The sequence below is a fragment of the Simochromis diagramma genome, unplaced genomic scaffold (assembly GCF_900408965.1).
Source record: "Simochromis diagramma unplaced genomic scaffold, fSimDia1.1 OVJJ01000816.1, whole genome shotgun sequence".
NCBI classification, from domain to species: domain Eukaryota; kingdom Metazoa; phylum Chordata; class Actinopteri; order Cichliformes; family Cichlidae; genus Simochromis; species Simochromis diagramma.
Window position 1 is genome coordinate 596861 of NW_024386908.1, and position 25237 is coordinate 622097.

The window sequence follows — 25237 nt, forward strand, 5'->3', positions numbered from 1 at the left end:
ACTTTAGGACTAGTCACGTATTTCTCTCCCATTTAAATAACAGCTAGTAAATCAGTTGCCAGGAACATGCTTAGAGTGGGCACAACTCTGCATTGCCTTAATGGTAGTTTAACATTGCAACAGGACCCCAGTGCATCCATGCACACGCATACACACAAACAAGCACGTCCGTCTGCACTTTAGCCTCTAGGATTTCACTGGTGATGATGGAATGGACTGTATTGACATTTATAGAGCACCATTATACTCCTGCTGACCACTAAAAACATTTTATACTAAAAGCCACATTGACTTTTTTTTAAAAAAAAATTTAAACTTGAAACATAAACACCAAAGACTCTATTCTTTGCATGTTAGTGTTTTATCCAACATGCATCCAAACCAACAGCCAGTTTGGAATCACCAATTAAATGCATGTCTGTGGTCTAATACCACAGATGAGTCAGTGATGAGAGATCACTCGGAGGCCTGCTCGTCAAAGCTTGGCCCAAATCTAGAGGGCATTCAACTCATCACGAGAGGAGAGTGTAGTGTGTATCGTAATCTTCTACGGGTGAGCAAAGCTTGTACACAGAGCAGCTGCGAGAACTAGTCTAAAAATGACTGATGGGACCAGCTGGGAGTAAATGAGGTGATTTTTGTCAAAAATGTAATATAGACCATGACACAACAATAGCTGTGCAAAAGAGGATCTTGTCTCAAGCATAACGACAAAACAAGGATCCTTCAACAACACACAAAGCAAACTGAAACGCCCCGACCAGGATAAATGGCTGTAATTCTAACCGTAACATAAAGTCGTACAAAAATATAAACTGTGTGTTCAGCATTGTGGGAAAAGCTCTGGCTTTCACTGCAAGCCTGCGTCAGTGGCGCTCTGACCCTTGCTGTCTTGACAATTTCAGACAATTCACCCAATTGTATGTGCAGGCAGTCCTTCTCAGGCGACACAGCAAGAGGGAAGGCGGCATCATGCTAGTCGAACACAATGTTGGCCTACAATGAAATGTCAGCCTTAAGGGCCAAAGAGGAGAAGTCTGGGGGAGAGGGGGCAGCGTCAAAGAGGAGGGTAGAGGAGAAGGAATCCATATTAAAGATTTAGATTAAAGAGTCGAGTATATTGAGGAGAGAGCAGGAGAAGTAGAGACTTCCATTAGGTTCACTGCTCTGAAGAGGTTCTCACAAAGTTGAAACATGATCAGCGTTCGAGCTTTCAAAGACTGAGCCGGGAGCTAAAAATGCAACACAGCTTAAAAGCACAACAATCTCCGAAGATGCAGTCAGGTTAAAAACCAGCAGCTCGAGGATCAAACAGCAATACTTTTGTTGAGTTTACGTAAGTTAATTATTAATTATATCTGATAACTTTAGATTTTAACCTCCGCAGAAGCATGTGTGGCCCGATGACACCACAGCTTAAGGACACAGTTGTTAAAATAATCTTATCAGTCCAACTTTGAATAATACCAGCAGCAGTAAATATATAAAAGCACATGATTTTCCAGGGTCACAGCAGGTGGGTGGATGAGCCTCAATGATTTGCAGAAAACATTATCAACAGAGATCCTGTGTCACCAACGTGCCGCGTCATGCCACTGAAAGCCTTCATGATTCTGAATATTAACAGCCGCAATATTCGAGAGGAGACCTCCATACAAATGACCCTAATTACATAACATCCATGCAGGCGTGATGAGATGACTCGAAGAGCTACATGGCTATAAAATGCCATTAAATGATACCTACTCTCTATAAACTGAAGCCAGTCCCCTGACAGTGGTAAAGTGAACGATTGGTAGCATTAGACTTCTTCTAAAAGGATATGTCAATGACTTGTTTTGCTACTGGCAGCAGAAGCAACTGCAATAACAGATCCATTCTAAATGTTCACAAAAATCTGCAAAGTGGGAGACAGGATTCCCAACAGCGGGGATCTGTTCAGGACAAGAGAGAATTAATAGTGTGCAGATAAGCTCCTCCTGGGCGTTAAGCGCTGAGTAGTCTGTGCTGTGACATATTTGAGGTTCTCCAGTTGGGCAGGACTAACAGGGTCACATGTCCCCATTAAGCCAAGTTGACAACATAAGTAGATTTAATCTATCGCCTTGATTCCTCCCATGCTAGACGGTCAAGTGAGCCTTCCTGACATATCACCATGTAGTGGTCAGTCACCAGCTGGAGATGAGGCCTCTCTGCTCAGCTCTAATACTGCAGCTCTAAAGTGTTGTGCAAGTAGCAAAAGAATGAATCACATTTTGATAGAGTCAGATATTCCCCATTATTTTCCTTGATTTACACACACAGTTTGCAAAACTTGACAATATTATGTAGCCACCTGTTGAATGTGAACATCTCTTAATGTCAGAAAGCAGCCAGATCGCTTCATTTATTTAAAATAAATGAGCCTTGCCACAGAAATTACTCGTGTGTGTATGCTTCCGCTTGCAAAAGATTAACACAAAAGACATCTGGCACAGGTCGGAGCAAATCACTATTACTGAACCTGTTTAGAACAGGAACATAATATACTTCAACCTAAAACAAATTAAACCACTGACAGTTCAAGTGAACAACCTTGATTATGCAATTACACTGGCACCTGACTATTATGCAGTCAGTGTTCAAAGGATAATGTGGTGGAAGAAAAAACAGAAAGTGCAGGAGTTCAGGGAAAGCTGGCTTGTGCTTGTTACAGCAGTGCTACTGCAGTACAAACTGCTGAGAATCCTAATTTTACTCAGTGAAAGCTATCCGAACACAAAGTACATCACAGTTTGCTGCGTATGGAAGTCTGCAGTCACTCAGTGTCCATGCTGACCCTGTCCAACGCCCCATGCTCACAATGGGCATGTGTGAATCAAAACTGGACAGGAAGTGGAAGGAAGATTGCCTGGTCTCATGACGCATACCATTATTGTGCACACCCAGGTGCATGTGTGTGGTTGCTCGTGGTTCCAGCAGTTTGGGAAGAAGGCAAGCCAAAGCGGTGTGATACTCTGGGCTTCTTTGGCTTGTTGTCCCGGTGAGTGACAGGGGAGGACTAAAACAGCCCAACAGTGCCATGTGTGGGATTAATGGCTGTGAGCCACATCAGGGATACTTTAAAAAGGCCAATGATCACTTGTTGGTTTTTAGCACCCCTGAGGGATGGCTACTGAACAACAAACAGAGGAATGGAGAGGATATGTTTTTGCATCGCTTAACTCCACACTTAGTATCGGTGCTGAATTCAAGTGGACAGGGACAATCGTGTGTCTTTGCCCAAAATCAGTTTGAGTAAAGACAATATCAGAGCTAAGCAGGTGCATTCACACACACACACACACACACACACACACACACACACACACACACACACACACACACACACACACACACACACACACACACACACAAAAATAAAGCTAAAGACCAATAATGGTCTCACTGAAAGGAAGAATGCAAGGGAAACAGGCTTGTACTGCAGGAATCCTCTGCTATAAAAAAGGAAAGTGGCACTGCAGGTGACAGGTACAGTTATGGTTGGCTAAATGTAAATGTCAAATGAAGAGATTACACCAAAGAGCGCCATCCAGACAAACAAGCCACACCCTGTCAACACACCTTGGAGCGTTTCCCTACAGTGTACAGGCAGCGCACAGAGAGGCAGAGGATATCGTGACTAAGGAGACTAGGGAAGCTATCCAAGCAGACACCATAATGGCCCAAATGCTTGTAGAGGGCCAGCTATAAATAGCCAAGGACTGCCCTAATGCCCCACCTCCGTATCAACAGTGGAGGGTTTTTGCTCTGGCACAAGGAGCCAAGAAGCAGGCACGTGTCACTAAATTAGACCAGGACACATGCACTTTACTTGACAAACAGACGAGAATCACTGCAACAACAGGAGCACTTGGAGTAGATTTAGAATAGCACACACAAACGACCAAGTAAGCTTCATTTAAATCGGTACAGTCGGGCTTTTTCAGTTTAACTGAAAAAATGTTGTACTTATAAATATACATTGATTGGTGTGTAATTAGGTCTTCCAACAAATTGATGCATTCTCATAAACTTAGAACTAGTCCATTCAAAATACATAGCAGCGAGCGCTGGATTGCAGAAGCCACCGTGCTGCCCAACATCCTGAATACAGTGTCTGAGACAGACACATTACACATTTATGAGTGTAGCTAGAGACCAGCCACATATGTAGGATGACAAAGACAGAGGAGAAGAGAACTTTAACCAGGTGGGGTTGGAGGGTGAGAGCTGATGGTGAAGCCCATCATGCAGGTGCAACCACCAGTCACCACCACGAAGCCTGCAGCTGCAAACTAGAGCAAGAAGAGGCCCAGACCTCACAAGCCTTGGAAGAGCCGCTGCAGGTTCATAGTTATGACACCATGACATGATTTCTATTTCCTAAGGAAGAAGCGAGCAAAGGTAGAAGCTATATATTGTTTACACTTCCAATATCTCGACTTGCAGTGAGTGTCCTTAGTAGCAGGTGGTGAAAGTAAATCACTAAAGAAAAATTGGTGCACTGGACTTATAAAACAAGACAAAACAAGAGCATTGTTTCATAACCTGCAGTGACCAAAATCCTAACTAACGATTAAACTCAATTAATCACCCATCTTCACAGGTGCTCATGAATGTCTTTCTGCGTAAGGTTTCACTTGCAGCACAGGTAAATCTAGTGTGAAAATGTCCATTCATATTCAACTCCCGCCTGCGCTATTAGAGGGAAAAACTAAATACAGAAAAAGAAAATACAAAGTGAAGTCTCTTACCTGAATTCCCCAACTGTTTGTAAAATCTATACTCCAAATGGAGCTGCGGCGCCCTGGATTTTATAGGTTCCTAAAAGAGAAGAAAGGAAGAGTGTTCACACATCAGTTTGTGTAGGTATGCGTGCGTACAGGTGACTGCATCAAAAGTTGCTTTTTTTTGGACACAGAAAAAGTTTTCCTGTAAATGAGATAAATGTAAAACTAGGGCTGTTCGAACATAAACCTTTCACAATAAAGCTCAAGATCCTGTTGAGACTTTTCAAAATAAACTGAAACATGAAAGGGTATGCAGAGTATTTACGGATGAGAAGCAAAAAAGAGACGTCAGGTGTAGGGGTGGGTTTTAATAATCGATTCATCGATTCTGGCTTGGATAACGTGATATCGATTCATTAAAATCCTGAATCGATATTTTTATATAAATGTATTTTGCGGAAATTCCAGAATCTCAGGTGAAACGTCACAAAATTTTGACAACCACCAAACATTTAAAACAGTAAATGTGAGCAGGTACACGGCGCTTCTGCACAAAGACGTAAACACAAAGCGCGGACCCGCGGCTCACAATCAGTGAGACGTCGCCTTTCTCCCCCGACGGCACGGACACGGTCGGGGCTGAAAGCCGACAGCTCGCTGATTCTGATGTTTCGGCGGGTCCGCGCTTTGTGTTCACGCCCTTTTTGCCTAAAGCTGTTAGTTTTTATCTTTCTCCAAACAATATTGACCAAACCAGCAGCAAAAGAAGATCCAAACTAAGCTTCACATAAACATCGTCATGGACTCACTCTGACTTTTGCTGTTTTGCTTCCACCACAATAAAATCACACTTCATGCACAGCTCTCTCTCTCAGTATACTTCAAGAACAGTTTCCCGTCTATCCCTGAAATCTGTTTTCTGCATTATTCGTTTGCTTGTTACGCACAAGACTACCGTTGTTTACAGCGCTGTCGGCCAATGTTTTTTTTTCCTTTTACTTACTTCCGAAAAGAAAACCTAATTTCTGCCGTTCAATAGGCTTCTAAACAAATTTAAATTTGTCTCTAATAAAACCGCTGTAACTTCAGAGCTAATGTTCATAAGTTGATTAATGGTTTTCTTTTGTTTTTGATCTACTACAGAACATTTTTATAAAATCCCAGGCCAGGAAAATCGCCTTCATGTTTTTCTGTGTTTTATCTTCAGCTACTTTGACACAAAGGCCTCTGCTGTGATGCTCACACCTTTGATAAAGTCTCGAAAGTGTCAGCTTCCTTTTTATAGATACAAAAATATGTAAATATACTGATCTGAATTATAATATTTCTGACTGTCTGAGGCAAAATTTCCCAGATTCAAATCAAATCGAATCGTGGATCGAATTGATTCAGGACCTTGTGAATCGGAATCGATTCTAGAAATCAGTGACGATACCCGGCCCTAGTCAGGTGCTAAAAAATAAACATTAGACTCAAACGTTAGAACAGGCTTTTCCCCGCAGCACGCCGTGTAATAAATACTCACAACGAAAACGGCGGCCGTTACAACTTATAACCAAAATAAATATCATTTCATGCATCGGTTAAAACACTCCAGGTACACGAAGCCCAGCTGGAAACACTTCACGCAAGTCGAGATGCCCGAGATTCACAGAATTTACAGAAAATGTTACATTTTTGTGACTTATATTATTACGTTATTGAGACGATAGAGGTCTTGTATCGGGATATGAGATTTTGGTCATATCGCACAGCCCTATGTAAAACAATTCACGGTGTGAAAGGACGTTTTAAACTCCCTACACCATAAAAGTGTGAATTTTACCCCAAGGGAGCAATGTTTGTGAGGAACAACCTCGCGTGCATTTTTATGATCGCACTGCCTTGCAATTAACTTAGATACCTATCGTACCACGTTTTACTTATTTTAATGCCAAACAGAACTTTAATTAAGTTTCAGGTCACACTTGAGGGGCGTGAGAGGATAAAGAGCAGTTCCAGCTGGTGTACAACAGGCTTTTGTGATGACATGGCTGATAATCAACACGCCAGGACATAATGTTCATTATATCGCAAGCTCCAGCTTTGCAACCTAAAATGTAATCTGATTAACCCCACTCTCATGATGACAAGGGCATTATAGACAAACGTGAAGGGGATAGAACAAACACACCCAACTTAATTCCTCTCCTTAATCTTCAATAGCTGTGCCACAGCCTTTGTTAAAACCCAAGTTTTAGTGTTTGGTGTACTGGCTTTACATACCTAAAGTTTTGTAGCTTTCTGTGTGTTAAGTCAGCTACTCTACATACAAAAATATGAAAATTCCCTAAACTTTATTGAGCCCAGCAACTTCACTTTGATCAACTTGTTTCCTATGGGCATCTAATTCCAAAGCACTCCTATTTTAAATTATATAAACCGAAAGCTGAAAGGCTGTCAAGCTCCCACATTCACTCCATTAGGCCTTTATCAAATCAGGAGCATCGTCTACTTCTGGTGCCCTGCAAGGACGTAGGAGTGTGAACACAAAGTATGAGCCATGTTGAACACGGTGAGGGACTTTACATCCTTTTATGATAAATGGCTGTCAGGGCTATAAATACATCCTGTGGCTTTTGTTTAAGGTGCTTTCAGAAGACGGTTTAGCAGAGGTGGTTTTAAAAAAACAAAACAAAACATAAGAGCATTGACCAACCTTGCTATAGCGTTGCCTGTGTGCTAAAATGCCACCCACATAGGCCCTGGTTTAATCAAGGTGCCTAATTGTGGGGAAAACAAAAACAGCTGTGATCAGTGTTATACAGCTAGTTGGCTTTTTCCCTCTCTGATCCACTGGATTTATTTGGTAATGTTATGTTATGTGTTTTGCAGTGTGCAACTTCTGCAAACAGCTGAGAAAGAAAGCATTTAAGCAGTCTTTAGGAATACATATGCAGGCTTCTTGAAGGACATTCAATTGTCTACCTTTTGCTCTTTGTCAACATGATCCAACACTAGGGCTGGGCCATATAGAATAGAATAGAATAGAATTCAACTTTATTGTCATTGCACATGCACAGGTACAGGGCAACGAAATGCAGTTTGCATCCATCCAGAAGTGCTTTAGTGATATAGATATATTACAATATATATTAGCAATAATATAGATATGTGAGTATATTACAGAAATGGGTCTATTATGGTATGTTATAATGTACACGGTATGAAGTATGTTGTGAATATTCTATAACTATAAGTATGTACAGGCTGTAGTGAGTACAAGCTATGTACAGGATATGAACAGGATATAAATATGAAAAACTATACAGAATATGAAATAAATAACTTTACAGAATCTGAGATATACAGCTATACAGAAATGGGAACTATGCAAGTTGTAAACAGTTGTAGGATTAAAGATTATCGAATGTACAGAATGATTATTTACACAGAGCTATACAGTAGTGTAGTTAAGATAAGTGAGGGTGTAGATAGTTTCTACAGAGGTGCTAGTGGTTGTGAGTGGTGGTTCAGTCCATGTTATTATTGTGTGTTTGAGGGTACAGTTGTCCATTGTGTGTGTGTGTAGGTGGTTGTGGGTGTGTGTATGTTCAGTCCATGAGTTTAACGTGGGTCAGATGTCAGGAGGCAGAGTTCAGGAGTCTGACAGCTGTGGGGAAGAAGCTGTTCCGGTACCTGGTGGTCTTAGTCCGGAGGCTCCTGTGGCGCCTCCCAGAGGGCAGGAGGGTGAAGAGTCCATGCGATGGGTGACTGGGGTCTTTGATGATTTTCCCAGCCCTTTTCAGACACCGCTTCCTGTAGATGTCTTTTATGGCAGGAAGTGGTGCTCCGGCGATGCACTGGGCAGTTTTCACGACCCTCTGCAACGCCTTCCGGTCCGAGGCAGAGCAGTTCCCGTACCAGACTGTTATACAGTTGGTCAGGATGCTCTCGATGGTGCAGCGATAGAAGTTCACCAGGATGTCTGAGGACAGGTGGTTCTTCCTCAGAGTCCTCAAGAAGAAGAGGCGCTGGTGAGCCTTCTTGACCAGCTTGGAGCAGTTGGTCGTCCAGGTGAGATCCTCGGAGATGTGGACTCCCAGGAACTTGAAGCTGCTCACACGCTCCACAGCCGTCCCCTTAATGTGGATGGGTGGATGTGGGTCAGCATTCCTCCTGTAGTCCACGATGAGCTCCTTGGTCTTCTCGGTGTTAAGCAGCAGGTTGTTTGTGTCGCACCACTCAGCCAGACGATCCACCTCTTCCCTGTAGGCGGCCTCATCGTTGTCACTGATGAGGCCAATCACCGTGGTGTCATCTGCAAACTTAATGATGGTGTTGGAACCATCAGCAGGTCTGCAGTCGTGGGTGAAGAGGGAGTAGAGGAAAGGGCTCATCACACAGCCTTGTGGTACACCGGTGTTCATTGTGATGGTAGATGAGCAGTGGTTATCCAGCCGGACATGTTGGGGGCGGTTGGTCAGGAAGTCCAGTAACCATTTGCAGATGAGGGAACTGATGCCCAGGTCTGTCAGTTTCCCGATGAGTTGTGAGGGGTGGATTGTATTGAATGCTGAACTGAAGTCTATAAACAGCATTCTGGCGTAGGTGTTGTTGTTGTCCAGGTGTGAGAGGACAGAGTGCATTGCGATGGAGACTGCATCCTCTGTGCTCCTGTTCTGGCGGTATGCAAATTGGTGGGGGTCCAGGGTGGGGGGGAGACAGGATTTGAAGTGTGATAGGACCAGTCGCTCTAAGCACTTAGTGATGATGGGGGTGAGTGCTACTGGGCGGTAATCATTGAGGCAAGATGGGTTGGAGTTTTTGGGTATCGGGACGATGGAGGTGGATTTGAAGCAGGCCGGTACCACAGCGTGGGCCAAGGACAGATTGAATATGTCTGTGAGCACTCCTGCAAGCTCCCCAGAACACGCTCTGAGAACACGCCCGGGGATGCCATCAGGGCCTGCAGCCTTGTGGACATTGATCCTGCTCAGCACCGCTCCTACATCGGTGGGGGAGAGAGTCAGAGGTTGGTGGTCTGGCGTCATGTCTGCTTTGGTTGTGGTTGTGGGGTTCCCTCGCTCAAAACGAGCATAAAAGTTGTTGAGCTCGTTGAGGAAGGAGACATCAGAGGATGCGGGGGAGGGTTTGGTGGTCCTGTAGTCTGTGATGGTCTGGAGTCCTTGCCACATGCGTCGAGGGTTGGAGTTGGAGAAGTGTTCTTCTACCTTCTTTTTGTAATGGTGTTTGGCTTTTTTGATGCCCTTCTTTAGATTAGCCCTGGCTGTACTGTAGGCGTGTGCATCTCCTGACCTAAAGGCAGTGTTGCGGGCCTTCAGGAGGAGACGAACATCCCGGTTCATCCAAGGCTTCTGGTTGGGGTACATGGTGATCCGTTTCTGGGTGGTGACACTGTCTGTGGTTTTGGAGATGTAATCCAGTACAGATGAGGCGTACTGGTCCAGGTCTGTGTGGGTGAACATATTCCAGTCTGTGTTTTTAAATCTGTCCTGGAGCACTGCGTCTGTCCCCTCTGGCCACACTTTAATTGTCCTCACAGCAGGTTTCACACGTTGGATGAGTGGTGAATACCGAGGTGTGAGGAACAGGGAGAGATGGTCCGATTGTCCAATGTGGGGGAGGGGTGTGGCTTTGTAGGCTCCAGCCAGGTTGGAATACACATGGTCTAAAGTCTTGTCTCCTCTGGTGTGGCAGGAGACATGTTGGTGGAATCTGGGGAGGACTGTCTTTAAGTTGGTGTGGTTGAAGTCGCCAGCAACAATAAAAGCAGCCTCGGGGTGTTTATTCTGGTGTTTGTTAATGGCTGCAGAAAGTTCTTTCATGGCCAACCTAGCATTAGCGTTGGGGGGTATATACACGGCAGTGAGTATGATAGAAGTGAGTTCTCTGGGGAGATAATAAGGTCTGCATTTGACCATTAAAAACTCCGCATTAGGTGAGCAGTGACTCTCAGTAGTAGTGGAGTTCATGCACCAAGCATTGTTAATATAAATGCACAAACCTCCACCTCTGGTCTTGCCGGAGTCATCTGCTAGCCTGTCGGCTCGGTGTGTGTGGCGTCCTGCTAACTCGATAGCATTGTCCGGGCAGCTGTTGTTCAGCCATGTTTCGGTGAAAAACATGACATTTGAGTCCATAATCCGTCTGTTGTTAGTGATGGAGAGCCGTATCTCATCCATTTTGTTTGCCAGAGAACGGACATTGGCGAGAAAAATACTGGGTAAAGGCAGCCGGTGTGGTGTTAGCTTTAGCTTAGCCCGTAGCCCTCCGCGCCTACCTCGCCTTTGTTTACGATCTCGGCGCCGTCTGCGTGCACTTCCGCCCGGCCGGGGAGAGTGGGCAGCCTCCGGTGTTCTGGAGATCTCTGGGATGAGTCGGAGATCGGCGATAAAACTGTTGGAGTTGTGAGTCCAGATGTCCAGAAGCTCTTGTCTGCTGTAGGTCAGCAACGCACAGCAATTCTGGACGAATAATCCGGTTAAAAGTAGATAAAAAACCGCTAAATAGCAGATTCTGGAGAGACACTGAGCCTCGCGTTGTTCACGCGCCGCCATCTTGGATTAAATGTTTTTTGTCATACCATATCATACCATTCACGGTAATACCGGTGTGATGTTGGGCAACGATAAGAAAATGAAATATCGCGATAGAATATGGGTAAAACGTGCATGCGCGGTGCCTTTGTTTACATACGCACATGGCGGCGACGGAGAATGAGAAGAGCGAAAGCGGATCGTTGAATGAAACAGATGAATCTGAACTGGTTTGTAAAAATGCTGCAGCTTCACTGGTGTGGAACTGGTTTGGCTTTCGTCCGTCAGATACACAACAAAGCACTATTTTTGGTAGCGCATGCTAGCGGGCCGTCATTATTACCGTGTTGTTTGGAAAATACGGCGCACTTAAAATCAATCCTTTGATTTTTCTGAAAATCGACAGAGCCCCTTATAATCCCGTGTGCCTTATGTATGAACTCTGGTTGTGTTTACTGACCTCATGTGACCTTATGTGCACGGCGCTCAAAAATCTGTTAAATGTTTCAGTACGACTTTGCTAAGCTACGAAGCCGCACCGCTTGATGGATTGTCGGAGCATTACGGCTATCGTAGGCGGAGCCTCGCGGAGTGATACGTACTGTGCTTCAACATAATATTACCGTATTGTGTGTGTATAACCTCTTTTTAAGTTTTGTGGATATTATAAATGGTTATGCTGAGGATATGTCGGCCAGTTTCCACTGGAAATGCCTTTTGGTTAAACTGTCAGCGAGGAATTTGCATTTGCACTGTTACATTTTTATATTTATTTTAATGCACATAAAAAAAAAAAACAGCTGCTTGTTTAAGTGAAAATACATTGATGTTTTTTTTTTTTGCACTAATAAAGTTGAGGAGTTGTAAAGTATTTTGTCTAGTGTCAATTATATCGTCAGTTATATCGTTATCGCAAATTTTCAAATGTATATCGTGATAAATATTTTTGGTCGCCCTGCTCTATCCAAGACTACTCTGCACATAATGATGGTGATTTTATTAAAAATATTTCAGATCTGGATTCATCACTCCATAAATCTGTGTCCTCTGATTTTATTCACTCATTTCTGATGAGGTTTCAGTAAATGGAACAATGGGGGGCAGATCCTGTGTCAGTCTTTCTTAGAGACATGACTGCACATCTACGGTAGTTCTCTTAAGCCAGGCAGTTCTTTTGTCCTCCATTTGTCGAGTTTCATGAAATTTATTTAGAACACATTACACATGATGCTGTGATATGATATGATATGATGTGATATGATATGCCAAGTTTACGGCTAACAGGTCTTTGGGTATCACCTTGCTGGTGGAAAACCGCTGGATTGTGCCGGTCAAACTGCACCATCTTTGGCATTTTTGTAGATTCAACTAAATAAATAGGAACAATTATGTGTTGTTGTGACAGGCTTGTAGTAACAAAGTGTCCAGTGATTCATATCTCTGTGAAGTAATTTAACAAAAAGAAATATTTCTCAGATACAAACAATCATTCAGTGTCCTTAGAAAAAACTTTGAAAGGCCTCCAGAAAGACTGAAGAGCACTTTTGAGCAAGCCTGGCTCCTTAGAAGCAAAATATAAAGAAATGAGGGGTGGCTCAAGACTTTTGCACAGTGTACAAATGTAAACATAGTATATTAATAAGCACATGGAAAACCCTTCTTTGAAAAAGAACTATACGCATAGTTTTCTAGAACATATGATGATGGGATAAGCCTTTGGCTGATCTCAGAGTCATCACATACATATTTTTCTGCAATTCTTCAAAGAAAAAAAATGTACAGAAAAGCACAGAGCTAGTGAGTAGAAACTGAGGAGGCAATAAAAAGGAGTGGAAGCCTGAGGGAGAAGACGTGTGACTGCTCTGGGAGGTGGAGCGGGTCTCTCACACATGTCAGGCCATGCCAGGGAGGAGAGGGAGAGAATATATTCAATATATAAATAAGGGGCAAAAACAGATGGCACCAACCCGCAGGACCCTTTAAAACAGCTTACAATAGGAAACAGAGGCTTATGGCAGCTTTACGTACTTAAGAGTCATCTCTATTCCCAGCAGATGGGCTAAGCTATGGTTGTGTGAATGACCAGGGCCGAGCTACAATTGTCTGATGTAACATCTCTGTATATGACAAGGATTCTTCTCAGCTTCCTGCACAAATCAAGATTTTTTTCTTTTCAAATCTGCTTCCTGGGCTTACTGGGCATGCTCAGAATGGGAGCCATCCTGTAGCGTGACTGGGCAGGGCAAAAGCACTATGGCGGAAGGAATACAATAGTAGGTTTTCATTGTCTTAAATGTATACTCAGCTGATCCACAGATTGAAAAGGGTCCTTCACCCCACCCACCCACACACCTGTACACACTCTATCTATATTATATATGAGGACCGAGGAACCCACATTAGAAGTGACACCAGCATTTAAAGACAGAGCCCCCAAACAGCCCTTCAGGTTTACTGGGCTCACGTGGCATACAGACTCTGCGACAGCTCGGACCACAATTCATATTCCAAGTCTAGCAAAATAACAGAAGTTCACACCAATATATGCCTGTCAGACCAGCAGCAGTTTTCTGCTCTAGATTCTTTCTGATGGGTTAATGGTCAGGTGATGGGGGCATTTTGTGTGTTTAAAAAGGGCACAGAGGTGCTATGCTATCTTTAAAACCACCAGGTACCGGAACAGCTTCTTCCCCACAGCTGTCAGACTCCTGAACTCTGCCTCCTGACATCTGACCCACGTTAAACTCATGGATTGAACATACACACACCCACAACCACCTACACACACAATGGACAACTGTACCCTCAAACACACAATAAAAACATGGACTGAACCACCACTCACAAGCACTAGCACTTTATATACCTCTGTAGAAATTATCCACATATCTCACTTATCTTAACTGCACTACTGTATAGTTCTGTGTAAATAATCATTCTGTACATACAATAATTTTTAATCCTACAACTGTTTATAACTTGCATAGTTCACATTTCTGTATAACTGTATATCTCATATTTCTGTATAGTTTTTTTATTTCATATTTATATCCTGTTCATATCCTGTACATAGCTTGTACTCACTACAGCCTGTACGTACTTATAGTTATAGAATATTCATAACATACTTCACACCGTGTACATTATAACATACCATAATAGACCCATTTCTGTAATATACTTACATATCTATATTATTGCTAATATATATTGTAATATATCTATATCATGGCTAAAGCACTTCTGGATGGATGCAAACTGCATTTCGTTGCCCTGTACCTGTGCATGTGCAATGACAATAAAGTTGAATTCTATTCTATCTTTAGTGGAGTAACAAAATACAGGGCTCTATTAGGCACATTCCTAAAGTTAGAACAAAAGAAAGACTTAATATACAGAAAACAGTCAGTTTTAGTGTCTTACTCTTACTGGCCACTCAAAGTGCTTCAGGACCTTGGCCTAGTTGAACCCCAGGAAACTGAACCCTGAGCTTCTGATTAATCAATGGCCAGCTCTGTGGGATCAGAACACATGGGCCAGGCCTTTCCTCCCCACACACATCAGGGAGCCTTGGCACCATTGACCCAGCTGCCAACTCAACAACTGTTCATCAGTGGACCACGTTAAATTAATAATCACAGCATACTGGAAGCACCCTAAAGGTGTTAGCAGTGTTGTTTCATTTATCTTTCCCTGATTGTAGTTCTCCTGGCTGACTGGTGTACTCTGTGTGTTAAAAAGGCCACACAATAGTTTGCTGCTGACATTACATCTAAGCTGTTAAATTTATGATACCAAACCCTAAATAAAGAAAGGAAACTAACCCAGAGCTGTAGATTGTGACAGCTTTATCTCGTTCTGACAAACCAAATCCTTATAAACAACTTCACAAGCAAGAAAGTAGGAGTAGATTTTCCAAAAGCATGACAGCCATTCAGACACAACACTGAAGCAGCTTCATTATAGGGTGTCTTCAGTCTAACTACTGAAGACACCCTATAATGGGCAAGATGGGAACTGAAACAGCTATAAATAACTACTAGCTGCAGCTCAACACTAAAAAGGTTACAGACTTGTTGATATCAACACAAAAACATCCCTTAGAGCCTCAAATCCTGCAGCTACAACAGCCTGCGAATGGCACCGAGTTTAAATGTTACATGCCATTTGAAGGATGACCCTTAAAGAGCAAAACACTTGAAGCTTGTACAAATATACAATTATGTCATCAGCGATCAGTTGCTGGTTTCTGCATTATAACTTTTCATGGACTCCAAAGACTTGTAGACAGAGCAGACCGTCAGCACCACACAAAGTCCTTTTTCTGGGATTAACCATCTGCATATGATGTCATCTGGGCTAAATCTGATCTCCATTTCCACACAGCCGAGAAACATCAGCTCTGGCCTCTGGGACTGGGTAAAGTGACAACCACCAGATTACAGCAGAATAAAATAAAATTATAGCTGAAATCACCAAAAAAGACAGCAAGTTGTTTTGGTTGCACATGTAGCATCAACTTACAATAAATTTAGATTTAAAATAAATATTTTGTATTCATTTTGAACACCAGTTATATGGTGTTAAACGATTATTTTTACAGCTGACATATTCAGCTGCAAAGACATATCATGTCATATTCATTAAATAAAAGAGATTGCGCCTTGACCCCCGTGAACAATATCATACACTTAAAATTGACTGATGAAGCAACAGCTGCACGGATGTAATGTAATTCATAAATAAATATCTGTTGTTCAGCCACGATGACATTGCATATGTATGCCTATGTCCAGGGACCAGACCCAGCATTATGCATAAGGCTCAGAATAGATGCTGACCTTTGCTTGGCTCCCAGTAAACCATTTCAAAATATGAAACTGACAATGTGACTCATCTCATCTTAGACAGAGGAACACAAATGTCAACAGAGTGCATCTTTATTTCCAAGCCATCACACTCACTTTAGTTGTGCTAATGGATCACCGTAGGCCTCAGACAAATGGCTGAGGTGTGCTTAGATTCTCTCAATTCAAGCTAGAGGTTAGAAGGTGGTTTTAAGAAGTCAGCGGTGTTCGAGGGCAACAGCTGGCCGGTGGCCAGCTCTTCTCCTGTTTCAGCTCAAATTTAACATGCCCAGATGGAATCATCAGCTGTTTCCCAAAACCGAGTGCGGCAATCAGGAAGTGCTGGGATCAGCCAGATTTAGACATTCATTTCATCCCAAAGAATCTTCTTCCTTAGAAAGATTCTTTTTAAATGTAAGAGGTGAAGAAGAACATTACGGACAAAGTCAAGAAACACTTCTTTATGCACACGAGTACAGTAAAGGAGTGGTGGCCTCTGACCCGTGTACACTATATTCCAACTGAATTACTGCCTGTGTTAAGGAGTGGCTCTGTGACAGGTGTGGCACAGCTGAATGAATTGAGAAACACAACCATGTAATGTTATTATCAAGAGTCAAGATGACCTTAGCAGGAATTAGCGTTCAATATCTATTATTATCAGGCTTTGAGGTGGTTATAAGATGCCATTTACTGCAACCATAAACTGCTTTCCCTAATTTTATATTACGGTTATGGCTTATAGCTTCTGACAATTCTGTGCGCATTTAAAACATGTCAAAGTCAGACAGAGCAGGAAAAACATATTACGCAGTGATCTACACAGTCATGGGTTGTTCCACTGACATGAACCTTAATAGGAAGTCTCCTTTGTCTTTTACGGGACCGAGTCATGGCCAAAGTTTGATACGCTGAATTGCATAGCCTTGTTTGTTTAACTCTGAAACTGTAGCCACAAGTTGTGTAAATAAAGCCTAGCTAGAATTTCAGCTGATCATTGTTTATAACATCTTAAAAACACACACACACACAGCTGATGTGTGTGTGTGTGTGTGTAACAGTGCAATGCAAAACAGAAAACAATCAGCAGTCCTTACTGTATTTTATTTACACTTATTATATTTTAATTCCCTGATATGACAAAATTTTTCAATAGATTTAAAGAGCCTGTAGTTTCATTTCAAAGCTGACGAGCTTAACTACAGTCAACACGAAAGAAAAATGACTCAGTGTCCCTTTCCTAATCATTTGCCCTAGATCCTGTTAAGCCCCAGCAATACGGCGGCATATCTGAATTTCCTACATGGCATCGAGCAGCTTTAACTCTGAACTCGAGCTTTGCCCCCTTCTCTTGCAAAGCAAACTCTCAGAAATAGACCGACCTGAGGTCAGTCTGGCTCTAGGTCTTTTCAAATGACCATCATCTGATTCTGGTTTGGTTATTTTGGCTCTTGTGTACCACCTCAATTACAATCCTGTAAAGAAAGTCAAGGCAGAGCGGTGAAGCATGCATTCACGGCAGTGACCAAAAAGGAGCAAAATGTGAGAAACTGGTGATGATTGAACATTGCATGTAATTTGGCGATGGACTCTCGAGTGTAACTCCTGAAACAGCTGAATGGAAAATGTGACTAGTGCTTTGGTTTGAACCAGGATGTGCACTTAGAAGCTACAATTACACAGCACTCACTGCTCCACAGGCACACACGCCCATACACCATATTCAAACCTATTTTTTATGCTGTCACGATTTTGCAGTGTCAGTGTTTTATGTACTTCTATAAAAAACACCAACATTTAAGACACAGACATTCCTGTGCAGCTTTTATGCCTGTGACAAAATCTTGACAAACATCAAATGTGAGTCTGCATGAATGCACTGTGTTGCTGCCGGCTACCGATTCATTTGAGCAGGGGTGGGCAACTCCAGGCCTCGAGGGCTGGTGTCCCTGCAGGTTTTAGATGTGTCCTTGAACCAACACAGCCGATTTAAATGGCTAAATTAGCTCCTGCAGTTCTCCAGAGGCCTGGTAACGAACTAATCATGTGATTCAGGTGTGTTGACCCAAGGTGAGATCTAAACCCTGCAGGACACCGGCCCTCGAGGCCTGGAATTGCCCACCCCTGCATTAGAGGATTAGCTAGCTGACTAAAGGTAGTCTTTTACATACTGTTGACATCCAAGGATCTTTTAACTCAGTCTGCCCAGCATGCACTCTAGAGAGCCAAAGCTAAAGCGTCAAGATGTCACTTGAATTCCTGACAAACATGCTGATAGAGCTTTTGTTCCTTCAAAGTTTTTCGACAACTGCCTCATGGCGAGCTGGTGTAAGCTGCTGAACTAGACCGCAACGAGAGCTGCTTATCATGATTCAGTGGGAGGCAGACAAGAGAGTTGGATCCAACCCCTCAGATTTCCATCACGACTGACCCAGCACTGTGACTGGCTTCACTCAGATACACCGCCTCACTCATATGCCTCTGCACCGGTGACTCAGCCACAGAACATAAAAGAGTCAACCGGAGACAATCATCTGTTCACCAAACATGATTTCAAACTTGGATTTGAAAAGAAAAAAGAAAAAAAAAGGAGTAAGGTATATAATCGACCATGCTATAGTTGGACCTTCACAGAGCATGCTAGGCATGGTCATTTTCAAACAGACAAGTTCTTTAATAGATCAAATATTTTGTGAGACTATTTGTTGTACTACAATCTCTACATCCTGGAGTTTACCAGCACTTGTATGTAAACTACCACCCCTACTACATTCTGTAACACACAAAGAACGCATTGTTACCCAACAAAAACAGAACATCACCTCGACAACCAGATATCAGACCGATGAATTATATGTGGTATGGTGATATATAAAACCACAAAATAAATAACTAAAATATTTCACAGCGAGTATCAGATAGTATTTATGCTTACAATGGTCATCCCTTGTAGTTACCAGTGTATACTGGTCCTCGCTGGAAGCAAAACATTTAGTGAAATACGTAAAGTAACATTAAATGACTTTTTTGTTTCCAACAGAGTGAACATCTGCTCAGTATTATCAGTGCCTCAGCCACATACAAATAGATATGAGCTTTCGTTTGTACTTGGCTGTCTAGCAGCCTGAACATAATGCAGTCCCAACAACCATGCTGCTTCTCACTCCGTTTGTCCTTGTATAAGTTACTTAGTGGAAAGGAAGGAAGCAGTGACACTCCAAATTTGCCATCCATAAACAAAAATAAATAAATAAAGTATAATAAAACACTCTGGCGCTGATGGGGGAACTGCAGATTTACCACAGATTAAGGTTGTTTTTTGCTGCTATTTGACTCAGACTAAGCTATCTAATAAGGCTGTCTAAAACTTGCATAATGCACTCAGCTAGATCATTTCCCTAAATAACAATATGCACTCTGTCTTTTTGCACAGTGAAAAAAAAAAAAAAAAAAAAAAAAAAAAAAAAAAACAGCGTATTTATTTTTTTTTTTTTTTTTTTTTTTTTTTTTTATAAACGCCACAATAGCTTTACAGTGTTTCTTGATAGGCATCGTGTTCAAGTATAAAAGGCAGAGACATCAGCAAAGCACATGCACCAATCAGACATTTTGTACTTTATCCAACTTGTAGATTTGACTATAACTAGCCCTAGTTTATAAATTCATATGGTGTCTTTCTATTCCTCAAAACAAATGTTGTTTCCCCCCCACATCTGAAATGTGTCTGTCTTTAACAAGCACCGTCTACATAAAATACTCCTCTGCATGCACGTGGCTGGCACACAATGCACAGTAGGATGCTGTGTTTACTGTGTTCATCTCCCTAGATGGCCATCCAACATCAGCCCCCTCTCACTGAGCTATAGGGAGGCATTGGCTGTACAATAAGTATCAGCACCACACTACTTATTACTCTCCTCCTGCGTTCAGGAGATATTACAGACATTTGTCATAGCTAAAGGTAGTCATGACCACAAAGAGGAGACTTCATTTATTTGATTCATTACTGGCAATACCAGTTCTGAAGGCGGAAAGTATCACAGGCCATTCCTATCTGTCGATAAACAACCAGCTACATCAAAAGGGATTAGAATTAAAACCAAACTGCAAAGATTGTAACTCAAAAGTCTGTTCAAAGTGGACTGGTAGACATCCTAACAAAAATGTACGCAAAAACTAAGGGAAGTGGTTGAGAGGGGGTTGAAGACCTCTCGAAAAACAATTAACTACAGATGGTAAGACAGAGCGAGTGCTACATCAAGACAGCAGTATTAAAATGAAAATCTGTAAAATGCCTCATGGATAGAAAGGATTAGACGAAAACGTTCTGATGGAGATGATGTGTCACTTTCCCCTCTCAGTAAAGCCTGACGGGTGGCTAGTGTGTACAGTAAGCCACAACAGCAAGCAGACATTTAATGGTTTTGTTTCTTTAAGACTCTGGGATCTCCCCTTGGGAGTGAAGCCTGCAGTGTACTTACAGCAGCGTCTGTACAGTCCTGCCTCCAACACGTAGGCACTTGCCAGTGTGAGAAAGCACCCAGCTGAACCAAAGACTGACCTACTGTGTGTCCACAAGGCCTGCCAACAAAGACGACCTTTCAGCACTTAGCAGCTTCTCTCTGCAGCAACGTTTAAAGCAATTCTCGATCCTCTGGCAGTGGATCGAGTGCACAGACCTTTCATACCATACCAACTCTATCTCTGTCTCTGCTATTAGGTGGCAAAGCAGGGTGAGACTGACATTCACCTTTTTACTTTGATTCACAGAGGTGCCACCAAAATACCCAGCCAAACACAGCAAACAACAGTACCAGCCAAAGACTCACTAATCATTACATGCCATCCTTCAGAGCTTAGCATTTAAAATTGGTTGTTACAACAAAGCAGATTAAAAACTACTTTCATCAACCAGATTATATTTGTTATCCCAAGAAAAAAGTTTTATTAGTTTCTTGGTAAAACAACAATCTTCACTCGACCGGGCATAAAGAAATTTATATTACACACTCTCCCTCTGTCTTCGTTTTCTCATCTACCCATTACTGTATATCAGAGTTTCTCCAAGAGATGTTGTCCAAAATGCACCATTAAATCAGGCTCTAGTCTATATTAAAGTCTATAATAGACCTGCAAGGAGTACTTAGCAAAGCAGAATAAGCACACTTTAATCTTTTTTTCATACCATTCAAATGCAAAAAAAAAAAATTCTACTTTTTTTTTTAAACACATATTTAATAACATTTGTGTTACTAAGTCAGAGGCTCAGTAAACAAGCAGCATGAGAACATCTGATATGTTTCATGTGACATTTATATACTAAACAATTAGTGAACTGTTTGAAAACTGATTGACAGATTGATACATGTAACAAACAGCATATTTTCTGATTTTGTAATTTTTACAGTGATCAATGAAATCTGTGATAAAACGACAATATACAACTCATGTCTAACTTATGTTCATAGATAACAGGACTGTTATTTGTTTTAGTCTGCCAGGAAATGCTCAGCAACAGCCTCTGACAAATCAGATACCCTACTTGACAGGCAGTGACACTCACGGGGTTACCCCGGAGAGCTGTGAGATCAGGGACAGACAGAAACAAGTGGACGGGAAACTATCTGCAGTCTGGGTGAAGGGAGAAGCCTTCATGTCAACGCCAGTAATGCCCAGAGCTGTGCCAGCTGTTAAGTGTCCTGACCCATCCTGGCTCTACTATTAGGGTATTCCCATCTCTGGGAATGAACCTAAGATGCCACGAAACAGCAGTGTGTGTGTGTGGGTTTTTTTTATTTTTTTAATGTATTCACTGAATTTTCTTTCCCGTGTCTGTCCTTTCTTCTATACCCATACGTACACAACCTGCCAACAAACTCACCCAAAGCTACACATGTGCAAACACAAAACATCAACTGTAATTTTACTGTTACATGTTGCTGGTTTTCTGTGTCTTTCTAAAATATCAGATAAATAAAAGCCCAGTAATAACACTGATGCTGAAAATGTACGCCTACAAAAGAGAACGATAGTGAACCTGAAAGGAAGCAAAAGAAGTCGTAATTTTAACTCTAAAAACAACATGAAAATACACATCAACAACAAAACAAAAAAAGTCCTTAATAACCCCGAGTCTACAGAGTCAAGTCGGGTCTGATGAGCCCTTTGGCAGACTTCACCCTGTTGTTATTTTACAGTCGGAGATGTTGGGTCCAGTAGCCACGAGATCCACATAGTGGTGTTACAGCCCTAATGCCAGATCCAGATATAGCTGGACACCATGGGGATAAAAATACCCAAACAGATGGGAGGGTTCACAGGCAGAGGGGGAGAGGCACCAAGCACAATTAAAGACTTCAGACAAGAGGAGGACTGCAATTACAGCTGTTTGCTAACCTCTGCCTTCTAGTGGTTAGCACAACCTTTAGTTAATACCCATTCAGAGATAACGACCTCCCTCAGAGACAGAAACGTTAACGTTAATCATATATAAATCATATGCCTAGCCCCAACAGCTTCAGTATTAACACCTACCTAGAATGAGAGTTAGACCTCTTCTTCTAGACTGACCAAATTTCAGGGGAAAAACAGATTTCAAACATCAAAGTGGTACAAGTGGCAACAAATTTATGGTGAAGAGAAAAGTTGAAGTGCTGAGGAAATGGCTGAGCTGTCACAGGCTGCCCCAGAATCAAGCAATCAGAAAACAAACAGGCCTTGACATTTCATGTGGTTTTCACAGTCTGTTTGAAAGCTACTAAACCAGTGCCGCTGGGGAAAAAAAAAAAAAAACACCGTTCATGCTGACACAAAGCAAGTACACTACTGACTGAGCTTAAGGCCTGTGTGGGATTATTTAATAAGGGCCTACAAATGAATTAACATTATTCTAATGACGAAGAAATTGGTGAAAGGGAAGGAAGTGTAAAAATGATCTTTACAAGAATTGCTACTGTGCATGAAGTGACAAAGGTTAGTAAAGAAACAAACAAACAAACAAACACTGAAATGCACTTAAGAAAAATGTTCTTTCAGTCGCAGTTTCTTCACCTCATCCAGAGGACAGCTGACTCAAAAGCATACAAGAGCAGGTCGTGGGAAAAGGGCCCCGTCTGATTGTTCTTATTTACTTCCTGTGTATCTCACTCTCAAACAGTCAAGTGCACAATGAAACTGGGCTGTAATTAAGATAATAACTTTTCACAATAGAGATTTATCAGAATAAGTTATTTGAGGACACCTGGAACAGTAGGTTTTTGTTTTCAATTTCAAGAGATAGTTCAAGAGATACTTACCAACTTAATGGCCACATATTCGTTAGTATAGAGATTTTTTCCCAGCCGCAGTTCTCCAAAGTTTCCACAGCCAATTTTTTTACCCACGCGGAAGTTTGGACCAACCATAAGAACTCCAGAATTGCTCCCTGTACTCCTGCCCCCATGTCCAGGCCTGCTGCTTGTTGTCTTAGACATCTTTTTCCCTTCCTCTGTCTCTCCCTTGCCCCCTCTCTTGTCAAAATCCATAAGCTTGTGATACCCTGGCCTCTCCACGGTTATTTTCCAGCCATGCAAACCATAGAAACTCCAATGACAATGGAGACTGTTTTAGGGAGGGGGGGGGAGACGCCTCACAGGACAGAGGAAAGGTGTTGCTGTTAAAATGCGAAGCGGTTCAGAAGACGCTTAAATGAGCCAAAACTGCAGCCGAATGGACCCGTGTGTCTATTGGACAGCTTTTTCCCCTTTTTCTTCGTTTACCAGAGGGGCTTCTTTGTTGTGCGTTTCTCCACTCCAGTCTCAGAGCATCATGTCCCCGCCTGACAAATAGGCAGGTGATGTTAGGATGTGTCCAAAGACACACATGCAACACTAGTCATAAAAAAGCACTCGGAAACGCAACTACTGCATCCACAAGGCCACTTGGGAACATCTCCTGGAGTGCCTCATTCCTTCTGGTCAGCCTTCAGTGACACTTTGGACGCTCTCCATGATGCAGGGCCACAGCTTAGCGGGCAACCCGGAATTACACTGACAGCAGGAACGAACAGTCTGGGGTGATGTTGGTTTGTTATCTGAAAAAGAAAAACATGGCCAGAAATCAGTCCATAGGTTGTGATGTATTTTGGTATTGTCTCGACTAAGAGCCCAGGCCATCATTTACACACAACCCAATCATTACTCACGCTTACAACAGAAATTAGCTTGTTTAGAGATGGACAATTTGGACTGTAATTGCAGAAATAAAAGCTCTGCAATGGCAGGTACCTGCCATAACTTTACAAACCATCTACAAAACAATTAAAAATGGTAAAAATGCTGGTAAATTTAGCAAATTAATCACAACTTGTTCCAGCAACACTTGGGCCTTTATGAAATTAACATTTTCGACAGGGAAAACAAACAAACAAACTCAAGCCTTTTGCATGAGTTTCACATTATATCTACAGTGGCTGTTCCTTACTACGGCTGAAATGAGATCTTTATGCAGACTAACGCAAAGCAAATTCAATAAAGGAATCAATACGAGGAGAACTGTTGACCTCAGACATGAGAAATTACAGGTAAAATATTCTAAAAGAAACCATGTAACAATGTGCTGTGTGTTTATAATGAAGACCAACATAGCTAATACTGCTAAATAACCATCTTGTTGTCGTCTTTCACAACCACACGCAGGCGTCTCTGCACAGAGCCACTCCGTCATGTCCATGATCTAAGATGTTGCTGAAGAGAGCAGGTAATGCAGGCGCTAGCTTGGGGCAGCTACTCTTTCCTATGGAAAGGCACTTACACAGATCAATGACTGCTGTAATGCTTCATCTAATCACAACATTTGCATCACTGGACAACATTATTGGAAAGATTCAGAAACAGTCTAGTCCACAGCTAGCTCAGCCGTGTCTGACCATCACAAGATAAAAAACACAGTATCATCAGGTAGAAGTTTGCTAGGGATGAGCGAGTAATTTTTTGTGTTTAAATACGTCTTTACTACAACGACACATTTGTCAAAGTGACTCTGGCCAATGCAGAATTCATTCCAAAGACTACAATGAGAAAAACAAAGCACTATATTATATATATACCTAGGTTGCTTTGCA

At 42.2% G+C, this 25237-nt stretch overlaps 1 protein-coding gene across 8 annotated transcripts in view; it reads right to left on the reverse strand.

Moving 5' to 3' along the window:
• The window catches only part of csnk1g2b (casein kinase 1, gamma 2b), a 39430-nt gene that overhangs the window by 12428 nt on the left and 1765 nt on the right, over positions 1–25237 (reverse strand). For all 8 annotated transcript variants that reach the window (XM_040034955.1, XM_040034952.1, XM_040034947.1 and 5 more), the window contains exons 2-3: positions 23433–24208; positions 4776–4845 (exon numbers count right to left, since the gene is read on the reverse strand). In XM_040034955.1, the coding sequence (XP_039890889.1) occupies positions 4776–4845; positions 23433–23660 (298 nt within the window). In that variant the 5' untranslated portion in view covers positions 23661–24208. The remainder of the gene's footprint in view (positions 1–4775; positions 4846–23432; positions 24209–25237) is intronic.